Source organism: Nuphar pumila, chromosome 17, assembly GCF_984573655.1.
Source record: "Nuphar pumila chromosome 17, dmNupPumi1.hap1.1, whole genome shotgun sequence".
NCBI lineage: Eukaryota > Viridiplantae > Streptophyta > Magnoliopsida > Nymphaeales > Nymphaeaceae > Nuphar > Nuphar pumila.
In genome coordinates, this window is record NC_143265.1 from 7576595 (window position 1) to 7598975 (window position 22381).

Consider the following 22381-nt stretch of genomic DNA (forward strand, 5'->3'; position numbering starts at 1 on the left):
GGGGAGAGGGTGGTGTATGTTCCCCCTAGAACACGGGGCCGCGTGTTCAGGGGTCCGAATGAGTGCCACGTGGCACTCATTCGGCTGGTTATGTACGGAGAAAGATCTTGGGTTTTGCAATATTCCTTCCTTTGTACACAACCATGAGTGCCACGTGGCACTCATTCGGACCCCTGAACACGCGGCCCCGTGTTCAGGGGTAACATACAACCTGCTCGGCCGTATGGGGATGAAATCAGGGAGTAACTTAGTCTTGCCCCCTGCCCTCCATCCTGTACCGGATTTCTGTTATTAATATTCCCTTATATATATATATATATATATATATATATATACATATATATATATATATATATATATATTCTTAACTGTAAACCCGTCTTCTTATTCCTCTTAAAATAAGAATAAAGTTATTTTGAGATGAGAATGGGGACAGGGATGAGGATAGGGACGGAGATGGGGATGGGGACAGTTGTTTTGATACGGGGATGGAGGAAATTTTTTTGAGACAGGACAGGGTGGTGACCTTGTCCCCCGCACCTGCCCCGGTCCACTGCCATCCCTAACAGCAGATACAGTGGTCGGGACTAAGTAATTTACAAAGTACTCGGACCATACAAAACACAGAAAGTTGCTGCATGTGGAGGTGTCTTTTGTGTCTTGTATGCCCTGAGTACATTGTATAGTACTTGGCCTTGATCACTAGATCATGCCTCAGTTAAGGCCCAAATTTTATAGTTGGTATGTATTGCTACAGTAATTTGCAGGTACAATTGTTTTTTTTTTTCCTTGTAACTAATCTTACGGAGGCCATCTACATGCTTTTCTCAGTGGGAAGCATCTCTTAAATCATCCAATTATGGCATGTAGGGAAGTTTTTATAAAGTTTCAAAAATCAATAGCTTACAATATGTAATATTTTTTTTGGGCAATAAAATTGTGTTTTTCTATGGAGAAAATACAATCAAAAGTCAATCCCTACTATTTTCGACATGTTCAATGCATCTATGAGGTCAGATTGGATCAAAACAACCCCTGCAATATATATATATATATATATATATATATATATATATATATATATATATATATATATATATATATATATATATATATATATATATATATATAGTAGGGGGTAACTAGCTGTCCACTCGAATCCGTTCCTACCTTGAGAAGGGTTTTTTTTTCATGTTTTTCTATAATCTAACCATATAGATGTGTTTTATATGCTTGATTCTATAGGAATGGACTCTGGCAGGTTCCGACACAAGGGTAGGTTTTTATAGAGTTTGATAACTGATGGTTTTTACAATTTTCAAAAATATTTAAGATAAAAAACTCATGTTTTTCCATTGAAAAGCATAATCCAAGCGTTTTTTCTAGCAAATTGACCATGTTGAATGCATTTGTGGGGTCAGGTTTGCAAAAACACCCCAAAAACTCCATTAGTGATAGGCTTCTATCTCCCCCCCCCCCCCCCCCCTTCTCTCTCTATATATATAGAGAGAGGGAGGACTGCCCAACCAAAAGAAGGTACAGTGAATCAAGATTTTTCAGGGATATGAAAATTGGAAATATGAGAGTAAAGTGTGAACCGAGATTTTCATGATTTTTTTTCTTAAATTTGATTGTACGGAAGTGATCTACATGCTTGGTTTTAAAAGGACCGGCTCTTGAATCATTAGATTGATTGCGATGCATAAACCGGATAATCTAAGGCTTAAAAATTGACAGCTTAGAACTTTCATAAAGCATCCAACAATCTTTTTTTTTCGACAAAAAAAACATGATCCAACAGTAATCCTTGCAAATAGACCATGCCGATCGCATCTGCAGGATTGGATTGCAAAAAAAAAGGAAATGCCTAGTTGACAAGATTCATGTTTATTTAATAGTTTTTACATTATTTTATAAATTAATTGAATAATAATTATTTGATATTTCAGGTTGACCTATCTGTGAAGAGATCACTCGCCTATAGACCTGTAAGATTTCCATTTTCAATTGATTAAACTACCTGAACACACAAAATAGTCAGGATGTTCCTCAAGGATCTCATACTTTTTTTTCCTACTTATCAGGATGGCCCTGAAGGATCTGTTCCTCCTGAACGTAGGAAATCTCTCTCTCTCTCTCTCTCTCTCTCTCTCTCTCTCTCTCTCTCTCTCTCTCTCTCTCTCTCTCTCTGACCGTTGGTTGGCATGGTGCAGAGTGCCCAGCAAAGTGTGAATACAGGTGCTCAGCAACTTCTCACAAGAAGCCATGTCTCTTCTTCTGCAACATGTGCTGCCTGAAGTGTCACTGTGTGCCCTCAGGGACCTATGGTCACAAGGAGGAATGCCCTTGCTACAACGACTGGAAGACCCAGGAAGGCAAACCCAAGTGTCCTTAGGATCATTTTGGCCAAAGGAGAACTGCACTAGATTCTCTTCTATTAATCACCAGTGATCAAACAAGTCATACTGTTGTCCTCTATGCTTTCTATTATGCTATGAAAATGAAAAGAGAGATAAACATATAGATTGAAATAAAACCATGGTTTTTCAGACTATATCATGATAAATTTAAGGCCTTGATTTCAAATTAAGAGTAACCCAGTCGGTTGTCTCTCATCAGTGAAGATATGAACCCTAAATAACTGAAAATGGCTAATTGGCTAATTGCAATCCATGCACCGAAACGGCATGGATCAAGTTCACGATTCCCAAAGTTCCTACCGAATCCTGTTCAATGTCTAAAACGTATAAAAATTAAAAAGTTTGTGGCAACTACATAGAGTTTAATGCCAAAGATTCATTAGACTAAGCAAGGATCCTTAAAGACTTGTTATGGACAAATCATTCTTATGATGAACTATATGGTTTTTAAACAAAATGATCTAACCAAATGCATCAATGCAGATTCCTGCACTTGATCTTCATTCTCCTTGAACAGAATTTGATGGTCCAGTTAAAAATACCGCAACTTTTTTATAACAGGTCTGAGTCAAATAACAATGATTCAAAACACTTCCTTTTATATTAATTCTGAAACCTAAAGAATCGATTGTGTGGATAAGGAAAACTGACACTCAATTTCTAGTGAGTAAATATAATTTCATAATCTCATATATACATCTATAATTATATGAAAATCCCTATTTGATGGAGATCTCTTGCATCTTTTGAGATCCACCCTACAATATGGGGACAAAAAGCCAAAATAAGTTACTTGTTTTTAGCTCTTATATAAACTGATTCTTGAACCTTTTCATGCTCATCACATCGAAGTACAGCAGAAGAAAAAACTGCAAAATCTGATCCAAGAAGTGCCACTGCCTGCTGTCAAATATTTGGCCACAATTGTGAGAAAGTTCCTGCTATAATGATCAGAAGACTAAGGCAAGAAAACAAAAGTGTGCTCAAAGTGTTCTGGTTGCATGACCAATTATTCAAGTGGCATACTGTCCATTTTATCTTCAGGGGATCTGGATTTACTCTTGGAATCAAATTTCAGATATCCACAGTAACAGTAAACATTACATGAATTAGATTATCATCTGCTCTTACTATAATTCTAATTAACGGAGCAATTACGCTTTTTTTTTAAATGAATTTTACAACCTTACAAAGAAAAATGAATGCAGCCCTTAGGCTCCATTGAATACTAATGCCACTCAATACTTGAACATGAGGGTAAAAAGAAGTCAATCTACAATCAAAATGGCTTCTTATATTCTGTATACAGAAATAACTGTGTACACTGTGACCAACTGGGGGGAAAAAAAGAAGATATTGATGGCATTAAACAAAACCTCTCACGATCTAATATGAACACCTCTTTTGAGGAGAGCTTCCATGATGCTGACCCAAACTGTCATTTAGAGATTGCCTCAAGACGGAAACATCAATCATCTCGATAAACATTAGGTCTGAAACTCTGGTTTTGGCTGCAGCAAAACGCTGGTATTCCTCAAAAACAGAGGACAAACACCAACCTTGCCATTTTCTAAAACATCCCACAAGGCAACCAGTACGGTGCTGCATGCATGTCGACAAAGAGATGTAAGTAGAAAAAGAAAAACATGCATGATCTAGCCATGTTGCATGTTTGGAAGAGGACCCACCATTCTGAACCCTTCATCGTGATGTGACAAAGGGCCAAGTATCTGAGTCCAATGGGACATATGCATATGAAAAACATAAAAGAAAAAGGTATCATTGTCTGAATCAATACCTTTCCACGCTTGCAATGGACAAGAAGAGGATAATTTTTAGCATCTGAACCACCAAAAGAGGATAAATAAGTAAATAACCTGTTCACTACTTGAAAGAACAATCCAAATTGTTTTCAAGTTCTTTACCTGTCAGAACGAGAAGAGCGTCCATGATAGGATCCACAGGTATGCTGGCAAAAGGCTCCTGTAAAACAAGGAGTGTTTATGGTTGAAGACAGCACCAACACTTAATTCAGCTACACAATATTCAAGTCAAGACTTTGTATGCTTCTGACCACCTTGATGATGTGTGCATACATATAGCTTTGACTTTTTGTTTCTGTTCGTAAGCATTCAAGTCTCTCTCTCTCTCTCTCTCTCTCTCTCTCTCTCTCTCTCTCTCTCTCTCTCTCTCTCTCTCTCTCTCTCACACACACACACACACACACACACAAGCCCACAAACAAAAAAAGAACAGAAAAAAAAAAATCATAGATGATAGTAACATAAATAACCAGGCAAGTTGCAAGGCTTGACTTCAAATTAGGTTGATGAAAAGGGATCATTGATTAACTAGCAAAACAGTAGTCTAGACATATGACATTAGCTTCATATACTATGATCAACCTGTATAAAATCAAAACCTCATCTCTAGATGTACCCAGTGCTTGATGCTCTGATTCCTAAACTCAAGTGGAAGTTTTAGCATAAATCCCAAGCTCCATACAGTTTTCTTTTCTTTTCAGGCAGAAATAATGTTTACCTGGTGCCTTTAACTACTAACCATAATCATACAATAAAAAGGTTGCTTCACTGAAAATTAACAAAGCATGGCAACAAAAGAATTGAAGATTATCAGCACATAAAATTCTAAAGGAAGGCATGTCCACTGCCACAGGAAAGCCAAACCCAAAAAAAAATGATTACGCCTGCAACCAGAACAACTAACAGATTTAGCCCACTAAGAAAAAAAATGTTATCCATGACCACGTCTAACATACAACATTAATTCTACTCATTTTATGGGTGTTGGTTGCTTCATCATTTTTTTATTTTAAACTAATTATATATTTTTTGCCACTAAATTCAAACTTTTTCATGCATCATCAGTTAATTGAGCTCTATTTTTCACAGGACTCTAAGTCTGCCTAAGTAAGATATAAACATTCATTCACAAACAAGCTACTAAACTGAGCTAGAAGTTTGTTTCTTCAGTCCAGGGGAATTATCTTGCTTCTTTGATTCTTCTGTGTGTTCCTAGGCATAAGGATCAGAGTCTTGAAGAATTGGAGGCTTCTCAAGCTTTACAAACTCTATTCCACTTCAAAGCAGTGTCAGTTACTTGACTACCACATTGCTTATTAGTAAAAACCATCCTTTGCCAACTCAAAGGCGCTTCTGCTTAGGAATTCTCATTTTTATTTATCCTAATTCTTTAGTAAAGATTGTTCAGCTTGTTAATTCATTGCCAACAATAATAAAAAACCATCTACTTGGTCCACCTGATAATCCTATGTCCATTAATCAAATAGAAGAAATGTTATTACTAAGATGGTGAAAGACCTTGATGGATACATGTTTCTTTTCGCAATATTTCTAGCAGTATGAGTAACAAGATTCTAGGTCGTTCTTTATGTCAACCTTCCCACCATTTTTTTGTCTTTTTGGTAACAAGAAACTCTCACATAAGGCCACAAATCATAATATGATGCATAAAAGCTTCTCAACTGAAATGTGCTACCATATTACCCACATATACAATCATGAAAGCTGGAACTGCTACCAAAAGGGAAGATATCATTCATATGGCAATGATAGGTGAAGTTCATAGCAATTCTGGTAGACAGTAGATGAATAAAGCTCAGATGAGCTCGTGTGACCATTGTATAAAACTCCTAGATCATAAGGAGTTTTTCCTATCGATTATAGCATTACTTAATCATAAAGCATGGTTCCATGAATTTCAGTCTGCAGATAGTCCTTGCTCCACTCACATGTAAAGCACTACATTTTTAAAGGAAACTTAGAATTGAGAAATTTCACATATCTGCAACTAACCTAGTTATTTGAATTAGTCATTAATCCTAAAACTGTGCTATCCGCTCCACAATATTTTGTGGAATCTAAAATGCCAGTATGGGGTAAAAAAGATTCACTTATTACAAGCCACATTGATGTGATAACATTATACAAATAAAAGATTAGTGATTATTTCTAAAATCTGAACCAAACACAGGGTTTATGCATAACAAGTTAATGGCCGTACATCAGCATAGAAACGCAGACATGCATCCAACAAACATTCAGATAGAAAATAGAAATAAAATACAGTAGTTGTATAGGTTCCATCTTGTACAGAACTAGAAAGTGAAATAAGCATATCAACAACAAGACACTACACAAGAGATACACAAGTTATCATACTCATACGTCAATTACAATGCAATTCATAATAAATAATACCAAACCATAAATGAAATGCACAAATTCAATGTATAATTAAGGTTCAGTTATAATATACACAGCATTCATCATAAGAGACAAATCACAGTTTCAAAAGAGCACATCAAAATAATGCTTTCAACAATCTCAAACCACTTAAACAGGATGTCAACCAAAAGGCATAGACAAGACAATTACCTTGTTTCCTTCTATACCAAATTGAAAAAGCAGGATGCCATGAGACCGCAGAAATTCAGCATTAGGTTCAGGATATGGTTCAGGGCATAGATATCTGGAAAAGGAAATAAAAATAAACAGGTTAAAGATCTACAAATAACATTCTGAAAATTACCAGTGGACTACATCGAAGAATTTCATTAAAAACAAGCTCAAAGCAGAAAAGAGAAGAAAGAATATGCAGTGAGAGGAACCAAATAAATGGTCACTAGGAGCATCATCAAATGTTCATCCAGACTGGGCCGTTAGCTTACAGTTCAGGTGGATTCTTGCAGAGAAACTACCAGGGACCCAATTTAGAAACTCCTCTTTGCAGCTCTATCTTCGTTATGAATCCAACGCTAATATGATAGCTCTAATGAACAAAAATGAGCAGAGATTTTGGCGATTAAAAACTTTCGAAATGGACAGAAAAAGCCTCAATCTATAACTGCACTCATACAATACCCCATCATGGTTACTGTCATACCAATTGAACAAAAGATTACTCTTCTTTTCGGTACCATTCTCTTCCAACAAGTTTCTCGCTTTCAGGCCTTCCCATACCAACAAATCCATAACATCATTGCAATTGCACCCATCAACATCAACTCGTTACACACAAAAATTATCATACTTGTACATGTTTCTCCTTTATTCTTCCCATACATCTAAAAAGGAATGAAATAACGATAACCCTAGTCTACCTCTAGCACTAAAATTTTTACCAAGAAAATAGTAAAACGGAAAAAAGATCGTGTCCAACTCCTCTATGGTAGTTCCGGAACTCGATAACCAACCAAAAACAAAACATTCATAAAATTCAGAAAAGATCACAATCTTTAGAATAGGAAGCACAGTAGGTGGTAGCTGCCTACCACTTTTCTGGCCTACCGCAAGCTTACCATGTTTTGAAAGGGTTTTTTCATGTTTTCGTTAAATCTGCAAATGTGTTCAACATGCTTAATTTTATAGGAATCCACTATTGGATTGTCTGATTCCGGACATGTGGGTACGGGTAGGTTTTTATAAGGTTTAAAAATCGAAGGTATAAATATTCAAGGCTTAAAAAATTCACGTTTTTTAACCAAAAAAATATATAATCCAAAGTATCGTTTCCTAGCAAATCGACTATGCTGAAAAACAACCAGAAAACACTTGTTGGTTCGCCGTAGGCCGGGGTAGGCCAGGAATAAAAAGAAAAAGAAAAAGGAAAGTACACCAAATTTCAACAGAAAAGAACAATATAAAATCAGGAAAAAACTAAAGGAACTCGAATGAATCCTTCAAAAGAAAAGCATCAATTCCTTTCTCATAAAGAAACAAAAAGAAAACGAAAAACCCCGTTCAAACCCTCAAAAACAGAAACAACAGGAAATAACAAGGTGAGCGAAAGAAGGAGAGGAATAAGATGATGATGATGATGAGAGAGAGAGAGAGGCGTCGGCATACATACATGATGGAGCGGAGCCCCAGGGTCTCCAAGAACTCGAAGTTCGCCGGCTGGGGAAACCCGGACCGGTAGATCCCGGAATCGACCATGGAGAAGTTGAGCGGCGGCATGTAGAGCCCGCCCTCCACCTCCACCTCCTCATCATCATCATCATCATCATCATCATCATCATCATCATCATCATCGTCCTCCTCCTTCCGTTCACCGTTCCGCTTGCAAATTCCACCACCATCCTCATTGCCGTCGTTCTCCGCCTTCCGAAATACCGAATTCCTCCCCCTCATTGCGGCGGCCCTCTCCCTCTCCTTGTTCGCCGAGACGATCTCCGCGAGATTCGTCATCAAGTGAGATGGTAACGATGACGAAGGAGGAAGAGGAAGCGGGAGGGAGGGGTTTCTGGGATTTCTTGGGGATCTGAAAGGGAGGAAAGGTCGGGATTGTGGTGGTGGTGGTGGTTGTGGCGGTGGTGGAGGGAGGGCGCCCATGATTTCAAAAGGGGGCGCCGTGAACAACCCAAACGGGGGAATTCGCCGCCTAATCTGAACCCCTAGTATATGGAACTTTCTCCCCGGGATAGGAATTCCTAGAAAAGACGGGATTCCGAATCCGGGGATTCAGGAATCCCACGGATAAGTTTAGGGCTCGTCACTCGTGGGCCCTCCCCCCTCACTCTTTTCACATGTGAAATAACTTTCGCACCAAAAGCACTCCTATACAGGAAAATGCTTCATGAGAGGTTGAATGCCACTTTCTTTCTTTCTTTTTCACACGGGACAATTCGGATTTATGATTGAGACTTTTTCTTACTCCTTCGTGTCTCGAGCCTCATGGATTATGGAAAACGATTTTGAATCCCCAAGTTCTATCTTACCCCGTGTCTACCGTCTTACTTAGACACTTCCATTGACTCCATCCCATCAACCATAGGTCATCATTTTCCGCTTATGCACTGGGTTTTGAACATGCAACGTCCCACCACAAAAAGAGACGTGCACTGACAGCTCTTACCAACTATTTGGACGAAGCAGGGTTTCAAGACATGGGCCTCACTATCTATTTTTGGCGGAGAATTCGTTTCCCAGAATTCTACTTGGAGATGGCCTCTTTTCCAACTTTTTTTTTCTTTTATAGGGCAGACCCCACCAGTTATACATCATGCCATGGATTTGAACTTGAGACGTCCCAACGCAAAGTGACGTGCACGATAGCTCGTACCAAACAAGCAGAGCCCCTGTTGGTCTCTTTCCCAAGTTTTGGAAAGAAGCAAACGCCTACTAATGAAAAACAAAATGTTCAAAATTAGGCCCAGTCATATTCGTTATCATCAATTTTTGGTAATATTGAATTGTAACCACACATATATGGCCCTTTTGCCCTAAAAAGGATAAAGGGTTTGGTTAGGATTTATGCACAAAACGTCACAAGTTATACACACTAAACATGTGGCCTAAAAACGATATCACCAACATATTGTATATGACCTGGAAAAGGAAAAAGAAGGGCTCTCTCTCGTGTCAACGCGACTCGAATCTAGGTATCTGACTTAATAGAATTTGGATTCAGATTCGAAGTTGGATGAAAAAAGACAAAACTGAATCTAGTCTAAAACCCGATATTTACACTTAATCCAATTCGGATCTTAGTCAGATTCAAGTTTTAATCATATTAGGATTTTAAAGTAAAATTAATACCAAATCCAACTAATTAACTAGCACCATCCAAATTTGTAGAACCCGATACTTAATAAAAAAATATATAAATATTTTTGTAGTTTCAAAAATTCTCAAAATTGGAACCAAGCTAGCTAAAGGGGTTTACGAGAGACAAAAAAATCTCAGAAATATAAAAATGTAAAATGACAAAAATACTCTTATACCTTAATTTGGTATGAATGGATCGATTTTTTACTTGGGTATGCGCAGGTATGATTTTTCAGAGCGAGTCTTCAATGGTGGATCATCTGGATCGATCTCCAGCTCCATGATTCGCGTGGATTGGTCTAGATGGGCTGTATCATCTATACAATGTAAATACTATTAATTTTGTGAACATGTTGACCTTGATTAAACACATTTGTTGCATGCACATTTATAACATATGCTTTACAAAACAAAAAACCATATGTAGCGGCTAATGGTTTATCCATATAAAAAAAGTATAAATTTGAATTAATATTTCAGTTTAAATATATTTACTAATTTCATACCTTATATAACTTGGAGCAGTACTTGTGTGATGGATTTATTGCTCATAGGTGCACCATCCGCTACTTAAAGATAAACAGGAACAATAACATGTTTATTAATTTAAAAAACAATAAGTAATTATATGCATCCAAATTGAAACAATACCTATAAAATGTTTGAGATAGGCACATGCAAAATGGCAGATGATACATTTAGTTCTATTTTTTTTTTTTGCCATTTTAGGGTGGACCTTTCATCTTATGCCAATTCCCATCACATGACTATTTTCACTGTCAGTGTCTCATACTCTTTTACTTTCATTTGCGAATTGTAAAGTATAACATTTTTCAACTTAGACATGTCTTGTCTTTGATGAGTAGCTGATAGAATAGGAGATTTTTTGGAATTATTTTGAGACAAATTAAGACATTTCTATAACATGCTATCTAGGGGTGGCAAAATCTGACACGACCCGCCAACCCGCTTCTTAGCCGAGTTCGGGTTTGGCTTAAACGGGTTCGTGTCATAAACGGGTTGACCTGCCTAACCTGTTTATTAAACGGGTCGGGTTCGTGTTAGGGGTATGCCAACCCGCCAACTCGGCTGACCCGTTTAATAAACGGGTAAGGCAGGCGGGTTAACCCGTTTACCCGAACTCGACCCGCCAACCTGTTTACTCTAACCCGACCCGCCAACCCGTTTACCTGACCCGACCCGTTTATTAAACGGGCTAACCGTGTCGTGTCGGGTTACCCGTTTAATAAATGTGTTGGGTTCGTGTTTGCCACAGCCGACCCGTTTAATAAACGGGTCGGGTTCGTGTTGAGGTATGCTAACCCGCCAACCCGATTGTCATCCCTAATGCTATCTATTTTTCTCCTTATCAATATAGCTTGACTTTAAAAGTACTTTCTCAATTTCTGCAGACCTAGCTACAATCATAACAAAAATATATATCATGCTATTGTAGTTAATTCTAAGGTTGTTACACTAGGAAGCGAATGCGAAAAATGATACCAGAAGCCAAAGTGAGAAGTGATGCATTTTAAAATGCATAAGAAGTGGGAAGCGAGAAATTAAAATATATATATATAAGAATTGAATAGGAATCAAAATAAAACACAAATAAAAACTAAAATAAAAGTGACTAATATTAAATTTCATGATTTTTTAGTATAAGAATTAATTTTTAACAAAATCTAAAAATGATGACTATTAATTTAGAGAAAGCACATGGGAGCGAGAAGAGTGAAAAAATATAAAAAGTAAAGCAAGAAAATATATAAAAAGAATAGATGAAGTGTGTAGAAAGCATAAAAAAAAGCGTTGAGAAATCAAGGTTCTCGTCAAGTTTCAGAAGCAAGAAGTATCACACTTTTAAAGTGAGTTTCCGATAAGCGAGCTTCCCACCTATCTAAGAAGCTTTCAGTTAATTCTTTGTCATCGTTAAGCAGAAAAGTTTTAATGCACCACTTTTGGCTTCTTTGGTCATCTTTTAAGTATATAAAAATCTAAACGGCTTTTAATTTACAAGTGATCAAGCACTTTGAGTCCATGATAACAAGGAATACTAACAAAACTTGAACTTTTTGCAACTATAAAAAAAACTTTGGAATTGGAGTTGTGTTAATAACCTTATGATCTTGTTCAAGTTTTGCAAATCTTCGCTGCTCCTACAACCTATTATATTGCTAAAAAAAATGAGATAAATCTAAGATTGGATTAAATATTGCTTAAGCATAAAATTCATACTTTCACTTCTTTGAATGGTAGTTATATATGCACAAAATGTATCTCTAACATAGGCCATAACTCATTTCTCCTCTACCTTAAAAATACGCATCTAAAATTTTAACCATCATACAGGCTAATGTTTTCACGTGATTTTCTTTATCAGCAAAAATTTTCACCAGGCTGATATTTTCATGGGATTTTCTGTATCAGAAATTTTTTTCACCCGGCTGATATTTTCACGGAATTTTCTGTATCAGAAAAAAAATTCACCCGAATTGTAACATTCGATAATAGAATTGGCTCCGAATTAACGGGATTTTATCATCAATTTCCTTGCCAAGAAAATCCGAATACAAGCAAGCACTGGTGCAGACAAAGGTAGGGGGTAGTCCAGAGCTCAGAGGACAAATTAGACCATAATTTGCAAGACTAATTGGGTTGTGAGATTTGTCCTGGTAGGCTTAGACTAATCCATTCCTGTTGGTAATGGTACTTTGGTCAGACTGGGTAGGCACTTTTTCCTACCAGATACATCAGTCAAAGTAAACCCGGATACGGGTCTTGATCCAAAACCACTTTTTCCCTCCCACGTGATTTGACTCACAGACTCGCTCACCAACGGGGCAATTTTTGAGTAAAACATAATCAGGATAGTCTTCTCAAGTCAAGGGTGTTGGGTTCGGATCCCAACCTAAGTTTTTTGGGTCATCATCAGATCGAAGTGTGCTCTGACGGTATTCCGTCGGTGCATTTCTGATGTTGATTTCAAGATGAATGGCATCCAAAACCTGTACGAATGAAATGCTCATCACTTGAATGGGAATGATTTAAAAATCAACAACTCACAATGAGCCCATTCACTGTTAAGATGAACGGCATCCAAGGTACCTCTGATGGTGTCATTGTCGGACATGCCTTTGACGTGATCCTCTCCCATGGCAGAAGGATCGACCATGTCGCCCAAGAGACAGGATCATGTCAGAGGCACCTCAGATGCCGGTCATTCATGTGATGAACAGCAACCAACCCAAACACCATGGGTGGATAATTTACTTTTCTGATGGGTTCTACAAAAAATTTTCAGAGTCATTCATTTTGTAGATAAACAACTTCTAAAGCATGAAAAAAAATGGATGGCCGAAAAAAAAAAGAAAAATGGTGGTGTTTGGGTTGCCATTCATCTCATGAAGATGAACGGAGATGAACGACATCCAAGGCACCTCTGATGATACTATCATGCACCTCTAACCTGATACGATCTCCAAAATTACCGGTGAGATCCGAGTTTGAAATTTTTATTAGATGAAGGTGCAAACTTTTAATAAAAAAAAAATGATATGTGTATATATATAAAGTATTTTTTAATTACAAATTATTAAAAATATAAATAAATAAATATTCAAAAAATGTGTGTCATAGCATGCTCGACTCATGTCACCCCTGACACGCTCTAAATGGCGCATCAGCAAAACAAAGAAGTCCAATGCTTCAATCGGATATCCAACCGAATCTAAATTATATTAGTTAGATTTGACAAAATAAGTAACATCAGATTTGTAGGAACCCGTATGCTCGAATGTAGAATTGCAATGGGGGTGAAGAAGTTGTTGTTATGCTCAAAATCGTCAAGGAGGTCCACACTCTCAACTCTTTCACAGTTTGGATGCCTTTCAGTAACTATAATCATTACTTTTCTGTGAATGTTTGTGTATGACTCTTGGTATGACTTCATATGTATACCATACCCTTTCATTGCATTTATAGTTGTGTAAAGAGTTCAAGTTTAAGACACTCCTGAAATAAATCTCTTTATCCCTCAAGAGACACATCTCTTTGCATTTGAGCATTGTGACTATTGGAATAGCCTCCAACAGTCACCTTATAGATGCATAGCCTTACATCTCCTACTTGGCCATAAGGGATTTTCTATATTTATATGTTTGTTCTCAATCAGAACCTTGCATACACACTTTCTGAGTGATCTTACTCACTCACCACTTAGATATATCTGAGTCACATCTGACTCACATGTCTAGTGAAAACATCCTCAGTGACTACCTTTGTTAACAGATCTGCTATCATGTCACTTGAAGGAATATAGTCCATTACTATTTTATTTTTCATAAACATATCATGAATATATTGATATTTAACTTCAATATGCTTACTTTTAGAGTTATCAACTACTATTTGTATTAGTTTTATAGTAGTTTTATTGTCACAATAAAGTTGAACTGGATATTTAGAATGTCTAATTTTAACTCATTTAGGAAACAATTTATCCACACATCAAATGTGACTCTATGTTAGAGGCAATATACTCAGCTTCTTGAGTATGTTGTATCACACACCTTTGTTTCTTACATGACCATACAATTGCCCCACCTTCTAACATAAATACATAACTAGAGGTGAACTTTGCTTCATCTCTATCACCACCAAAGTCACCATCTGAGTAGCCTACAAGCTTTAAACTATTTGACTAATAGCATAGCTTGAGTTTCTTAGTTTTCTTTAGATATCGAAAAATTATCTTCATTGCTTCCTAATGAGAGAGCCCAAGATTACTTTGATATCTACTCACTAGACTTACAACAAAACTTAAATCAAGTCTAGTGCAAAGCATTACATATATCAGGCTTCTAATTGCTTGAGTATAGAAAACATTCAAGTTTTCTTGTTCATCTTTTGGACCATCATTCTTACTTAGCTTTTGGCCTTTTACTACAAGATTACTCTTTACCTTGGTACTTTCCATTCTAAATTTCTTTAGAATGTGGTAAATATATTTTTCTTAACTTAGTTATAACAATCTTGATTTTCTCTCTTTATCTTAATTCCAAGGATATATGAAGTTTCACCCATATCTTTCATTTCAAATTGAGAACTTAACCATGATTTAGTCATATTTATTATGTCTATATCATTTTCTGTAATTAAAATATCATCAACAAAGATGGATAACACAGTAAACTTACTCTCACTATTCTTGGCATATACACAATTATCCAAACTATTTGCCTTATAACCTAATTTGGTTATATCATTATGAAAAGTCAAATATCATTGTCTTGGTGAATGTTTAAGTCTATACAAGGATTTATTTAACTTGTATACCTTATCCTCTTGACCTTTAATTTTAAAACCTTCTAGTTGTTGTATGAAAATAATTTTATTTAGTTCACCATTTAAGAAAGTTGTTTTCACATCTATTTGATATACGTCAAGATCAAAATAAGCTATCAATGCTAAAATAATACGAATAAATCTCAGTTTCGCTACAAGAGAGTAAGTTTATTCATAATCAATCCCTTCTCATTAAGAATAGCCTTTTGCTACTAATCTTACCTTGAATCTATCAATAAATCCATTTGTCTTGAGTTTTTTCGTGAAAACCTACTTACTACTAATTGCCCTATATCCACTAGGCAAAGTAGTTAGTTCCCAAACTTCATTCTTTTCTATGGAGTCAAACTCATCTTTCATTGCTTCATTCTATAGTTTAAACTCATTAGAAGAAATTGCATCTTAAAAACTTAATTTGTCAAGAGTTTTATCTAAATCTGTAGAGTAACATAATTTCTCACTCAAGAATGTATAATAATCATTCAAATAAGATGAAGAAGTTTTTGTTCTTTTTTGTCCAATTACTGGTTGTGAATTTTGCTCATTATTCACAACTAGAACGTTATGCTCTAACTCTTGATTTGGTACCCCAAGATCATTTATGATATCTAGAAAGGCATCATCATGTTTAGGATCAAAATTGATTTCTTAAGTTTTCAGGAATCCTACTTTTCTACTCTCTATAAATGCATTTTCAGAATTATATAAATGATATATTTTTTATCCTTTTGGGTATCCCATGAAGATGCATATGATAGTTTTGCTATCTAACTTGTCTCTCATTTGACTAGGAATCAACACATCAGCAGGTGACCCTCACTTTCGCAAATGACTCAAGTTTAGCTTCCTACTAGTTCATAATTCAAAGGATGTAAGCTCTATAGCTTTAGAAGTGACCTTATTTAGGATATACATGACAGTGCAAATTGATTCTCCTCATAATTTTTTGAGAAGATTTGCATGTGCCAACATGGACCTTGTCATATCCATTAAGGTTTTATTTCTTCATTCTGCTACACTATTCTATTGTGGTGTATAAGACATAGTTGTATGAGGAGTTATATTATTATCATTTCAGAAGGTCTTAAACTTATCAGAGTTATATCCACATCCTCTATCAGATCTAATAACTTAGAGTTTTCTTCCTAGTAATCATTCAACTTCATGTTTATATACCTTAAATTTTTCTAGAGCTTTAGATTTCTTAGAGATTAGGTATATGTATTCATACCTTGAGTAGTCATCTATAAATATGATGAAATATGATTTCTTTTCATGTGTTTTTACTGTTAGCCACATGATTTACTTTCCTTAAGAAAATATATTTTAGTCATTTTACCTAATATGCATGGTTAACATTTTTAAGAGAAAGTAATAATCTCATGCGAATTATTCTTTTCATTTTATTGATATTTATATGCCCCAACCTTAAATGTCATAAATATGCATTGACATCAAATGCAAAATCAATATAACCAGAAATATTTATTGTATTAATTTATAGAAAGAGTTATATTTAGACGGAAGAGACCATGGTCAGCATCATAGTGACCCTTGAGCTTCACTTTTTCATCTTTTCCAATAGTGATATTGTCACCTTAGAAACGGATTTCGAATTTTTTTTTAGCAAAATCTCACATTGCTAAAAGATTCTTTCTCATGGAAGGTACATAAAGTATATTTGTTAGTAGGATACTGGTCCCTTGTACCTGAAGCCTGTAGATCCATATCCCGACAACATCACTATAGATGTTATTTCTCATATATACCTTATGATCTCTAGGCCACAACTCATTCATCTCCACAAGTCCTTCCTTTGACTTAGACATATGTTGTGCAGCCCCTGAATCAATTCACCACCTTGAGAGATCACTATCTGCGATCAATGATTCAGACATAGTGCATACTAATTCTCGTTCTTCATTTACTTGCTTTCCTGGATTCTCTTTCTTGTTTTTATTTAGGCAATTATTCTCGAAATGCCCAACTTTTCTGCAAGAAAAACATGTTCTTCTGGTTGCAGTCTTGGAATTTTTAGTTTGCACTAGACGCTTCTTGTTGAATTTATTCTTCTTAAATTTTTTGAAGAATGTGCTTTTAGGCTTGAAGTTGTGAGAGGTTGCCTAGAAGGATTCTTGGGTATTCATAACTTCTCCCTTCTTGTCTTTTGACATGTATTTTTGCTCAAGTGCTAATTGTAGAGGGAGCGCACTTAGAGTAAGCTTTTTTTGGTTTAATATCATGGCATTTAACACCATCTTCCAAGTTGAAGGAAAGTTGTTCAGTATGATGCAGATTTGCATTCACTAGGGAATATCATTTTCAGCTATAGCTAATTCCTTAGCCATTACCCGCATTTGATTCACATGATCGACTATATTGTCTGACTTTTTCATCATGCATGAGTTGTATTGCTCCAGAAGAAGTTGAATGTGAGTTTCTTAAGTCATATCATACTTTTTTTTTACTTCTTCCATCATCCTCTTTGTAGTGTCAAAGACTTCAAACACTCTAATGAGGTCATCTTGTATAAATGTTAGAAGAGTTGTTCAAGCAAGTTGATCGTCTTCGATAAACTTATTATGAGTTTTTTTCTCTTCTTCACTTGATTTGTCAGTTAGTGAAGATTTTACATTATTCAATACGAATAGAGTCTTGTCACGTGTTAATAGATTTTTATCTTCCTTCTCCATATTCCAAAATTCATCCCATTGAGTTTTTTGATTTTGGACAACTCAGCCATGACTATTTGATTTGCCATATTCTTAATTATAAAAAATATTAGAATTAATAAAGTTTATTACAATTAATATTTATAAAGGTAACTAGTTTTGATCCTTCTAAACTAGTTTAACATGTAATATACGCAAGAAATTCATAAAAAATTGCTAAATATTAAGAATTATTTGACAATAATAAGTAGTAGGTGATTTTTATAAACTCGGGATCACTTTTCTATAATTTTAGAAAATAAAATAAGTGGTTTTATGTAAACAAAAATCACAGGAACCTGTTTCTGCAACTTTCTGAGTTAAACAGAAAGTTCTGACTCTCTTTCTATAATATTAGAAAAGATCAGAAGCCTTGTTCTGCAAAAAATCAATAAAACAGAACACTTTTTGAAATTTTTGAATTTAGCAGAAAAGATAAACCATATTTTTGTAATTTCTAGAAAGGCAAAAGAATTTTTTAAGCAAAAACGAAAACTGAAACTTTAAAAAGAATTTTTTTTGAGTTAAATAGAAAGATATAACCCTCTTTCTGTAATTTAAAAAAAGATCAATAGCATTTTTATAAATATCTAGCAAGTTATATATGTATATGAAATTTTTTGAGTTTAACAAAAAATAAAGGAACCACTTTTCTATAATTTTAGAAAAGTCAGTGTACTGATTTTTTGTTTTTCAAAGAAATCAAATTAACAGAAAACATTTTTTAGAATTTTCAGCTTCAAACTGATTTTTTTTTATGTAAAGAAAACTTATACGTAAAAATGAAAGGGAAACTCGATTAAGGTTCCCTGTTCATTTTTTCTTTTTGTTATTTTGTGAGAGAGGAATATCGGCAGCTGGAGCGACAAAGTTTTCTAGCAAGGGATCGACCACCTCCTCTGACCTGTTCGATGACACCCAGGAAAGGTAAAATAAAAACCCTTTTCCCTTTTCTTCTTCTTCTCTTTTTTTCTTTTCTTATTTTGTATGTTTGTCTGCCGCTGCAGGCAGAAGCCTGGCGACCGGTCCAGCGGTAGCACGCAGCACCTGACAGCACCCAGCAACCAATCTGGTGGCAGCACACCGCATCAGACAAGGTGTGGTCACCCCACATCCTCAGGTTTTGAGGCCTTCGCCGATGAGGTTTTGAGGGCTGAAAACTATCTGGCTAACCTGTTCTTGGAAGCGGCGGCTCTACAACGAATCTGGCACAGTTTTATGCTTCTTTTTTTCGTTTTCCTTTTTCATTTCAATGGCTCAGCCGATGCCTACTATGGCTGATTCAGGCATTTTCTGGTGGGTCGATCCCTTTCCCTTGATAGATGAGCAGAGAGAGATGAAAGAGGGAGATGAACCCTCTTTCTCTCACAAATTTTTTTCTTCTCGCATTGCGATCGTCGAGAAATTGTGTGGTCCGGCACATAAAGAGAGGGTCAGAACGACCAGGCCACCATTGATGGTGATCTTTCCTTTTCTCTAGTCGAAAAAAAAATAAAGAGGGTCGAACCCTTTTGCCTGTTTTTTTTTTCAAGTTTACATAAATCGGGAACCCTTGGTTCACCGATTTGTCTAAATAAGAAAATAAAACTGACCTCTTGTTTTTTTTTATTTTTCTTTGTGCCTTTTTTTTTCTTCGGTGATGAGTCGCTGCCGTAAAAAGGATGTTCCGGTCTGGCATCACCGTCGTTTGATTCTTGCGTGTTCGCACAGGCTGCTTCGGGCACCGTCAAGGTTCTATCAAACCTGCTCTGATACCAATGTAGGAACATGTATGCTCGGATGCAGAATTGCGGCAGAGGTGAAGAAGTCGTTGTTATGCTCGAAATCGTTAGGGAGGTCCATACTCTCAACTCTTTCACAGTTTGAATGCCTTTCAGTAACTGTAATCGTTACTTTTTTGTGAATGCCTGTGTATAACTCTGGTATGACTTCATATGTGTACCATACTCTCTCATTGCATTTATAGTTATGTAAAGAGTTCAAGTTTGGGACACACCCTTGGGAGAAATCCCTTCATCCCCCAAGAGACACGCCTGTTTGCATTTGAGCATTGTGACTGTTGGAATAGCCCCCAAGAGTCACCTTATGGCCACATAGCCTTACAAGATTAATAATATGATTCAGATTTGGTGTGCATATTAGAATTTAAATCTGAATTTGAGTCCACATGAAATCTGGTCCAACGGTTAATCTAACACGATTACATATAAAATATATCTAATTAGCAAATCAGATCTGAGTTTGATGTCATTTTTTTTTCATCAGACTCCAAATTTGTATCGAGACCCTATTTTAGGGGTGTCAACGGGTCGGGTTTGGTTCAGACCCAGGTGGAACCAGACCTGGCCCCAAATTTTTGGTATGGTATCGAATCCGGAGCCGGGTCTAATCAGACCCACCACAAGAGAAACCATATACATGAACCAAACCAGTAAAATAATATTTTTTATCATTTTTACATTGAAAATTTGTTGGTCTTAATTCAGTAGTACCTGGTATAAAATTTCACAAATTATACCCAGCTCCATCTATTAATTGGACCTTTGAGTCCAGACCCAAGTCTTAATCGGGTCTTCTTATTTATCACCATACCCGAACCCTATAGGGTTTGGTACGGGTCAGGACTGGGTAAACCCAACCCGTTGACACCCTATTTGGCAAAATTCAGTAGTACCTGGATCCGAACTAAAACCAACCTGTCTACATTCATACAAGCTTGGTTAAGTGAATAAATGTGGTTCTAGCCCACAAACATGCCCAGATAGTGCTCCGTATACCGACCATACTGAAGCCATTTTTCAAGTCAAGTCGTTAGTACCATACTATGTAACAGAAAGTAGGTGTGAGCTCTCTTTGCTCAAGTAGAACTAGGGATGGCAGTGGGGCGGGGCGGGGCGGGACGGGGGACAAGGTCTCCACCCCCGCCCCGCCTCAAGATTTTATCCTCCACCCCCGCCTTCATCCCTGTTTCATGTCCTCCATCCCCAGTTCAAACGGGGATGAGGCGGGGCGGGGCGGGGATATTGCGGGGAAAAGTGGTCGGGACGGGGATGAGGCGGGGATCGTGGCGGGGACGGGGCAGGGCGGGGAAAAGTGCACGTCCATCCCCGCCTCCACCCACGGACGGGGATGGATTTTAACCTTCGTCCCCGCCTCCATTCTCGTTTCATACCCTTCATCCCCGGTCCAAACGGGGCGAGGCGGGGCGGGGGCCGCTTTCCCCCGGTCCACTGCCATCCCTAAGTAGAACTCCTGTTGCTCATGAAATTTTGGTGAATTATGGGCTGTTTTTTTTTTTACTTTTTTTATTAACTTTTTAAGGAGGATATGGAATATTGATCTCATTGAAATTATCTATCTCATCGCGGGTTGATTTGTGCATTGAATTAAAAATCAAGAGGGGTCATGGATATTGTATGAGAACCCCAAATATCCATCAAGAGGGAGATCCAATTCCTTCTAAAGAATTGAATGAGGAGCCATGTGAGGTGAAAATCTAATGTGTGACAATAAGATTTCGAGTATAGTGTTTCCCCTAAGATATTGGTTCAGGGAGTTGTGGTACATAGGGGTGGCAAAATCTGACCCGAACCGCCAACCCGCTTCTTAGCCGGGTTAGGGTTTGGCTTAAACGGGTTCGTGTCGTAAACAGGTCGACCTGCCTAACCCGCTTATTGAATGGGTCATGTTCATGTTAGGGGTATGCCAACCCACCAACCCATTTAATAAACGGGTTAGGCGGGCGGGTCAACCCGTTTACACGAACCCGTCAACCCGCAACTTGTTTATATATATATATATATATATATATATATATATATATATATATATATATATATATATATATATATATATATATATATATATATATATATATATATATATATAAACCATAACTCTTAACTTTACACTTTAGTTACCCACCTAACTCCTTCCTACCCAGCCGCAGCTGAGAGCCCAAGACCTCTCCTCTCCAGTGGTGGTGTGCACCTGTGCGGTTATCGGGTCGACCCGTTTAATAAACGGGTCGCCGTGTCGTGCCGACCTGTTTATTAAATGGGTTTACCGTGTCGTGTGGGGTTAGCCGTTTAATAAATGGGTCATGTTCGTGTTTGCCACATCTGACCCGTTTAATAAACAGGTCATGTTCGTGTTGAGGTATTCTTACCCACCAACCTGCTGACCCGACCCGATTGCCACCCCTAGTGGTACATGCATGCATTGCAAGAAAATATTAAAAAAATCTGTGAGAGCTACTCATTAGCGTGCCGACCAAATACGCATTGAGATCAGGTGCAATCACATTGCACAATTG

At 36.9% G+C, this 22381-nt stretch overlaps 1 protein-coding gene across 1 annotated transcript; it reads right to left on the reverse strand.

Annotated features, from left to right (window-relative positions):
- Nucleotides 1-3644: 3644 nt before the first annotated feature.
- LOC149811525 (inositol diphosphatase DSP4-like) lies at nt 3645-8839 on the reverse strand. Its single transcript, XM_089992701.1, has 5 exons — nt 8313-8839; nt 6839-6932; nt 4346-4403; nt 4219-4262; nt 3645-4022 (listed from the first exon to the last, which is right to left on the reverse strand). The coding sequence occupies exons 1-5, from the start codon at nt 8792-8794 to the stop codon at nt 3807-3809; spliced, it is 894 nt and encodes a 297-aa protein (XP_089848827.1). The 5' UTR covers nt 8795-8839; the 3' UTR covers nt 3645-3806.
- Nucleotides 8840-22381: the final 13542 nt, after the last annotated feature.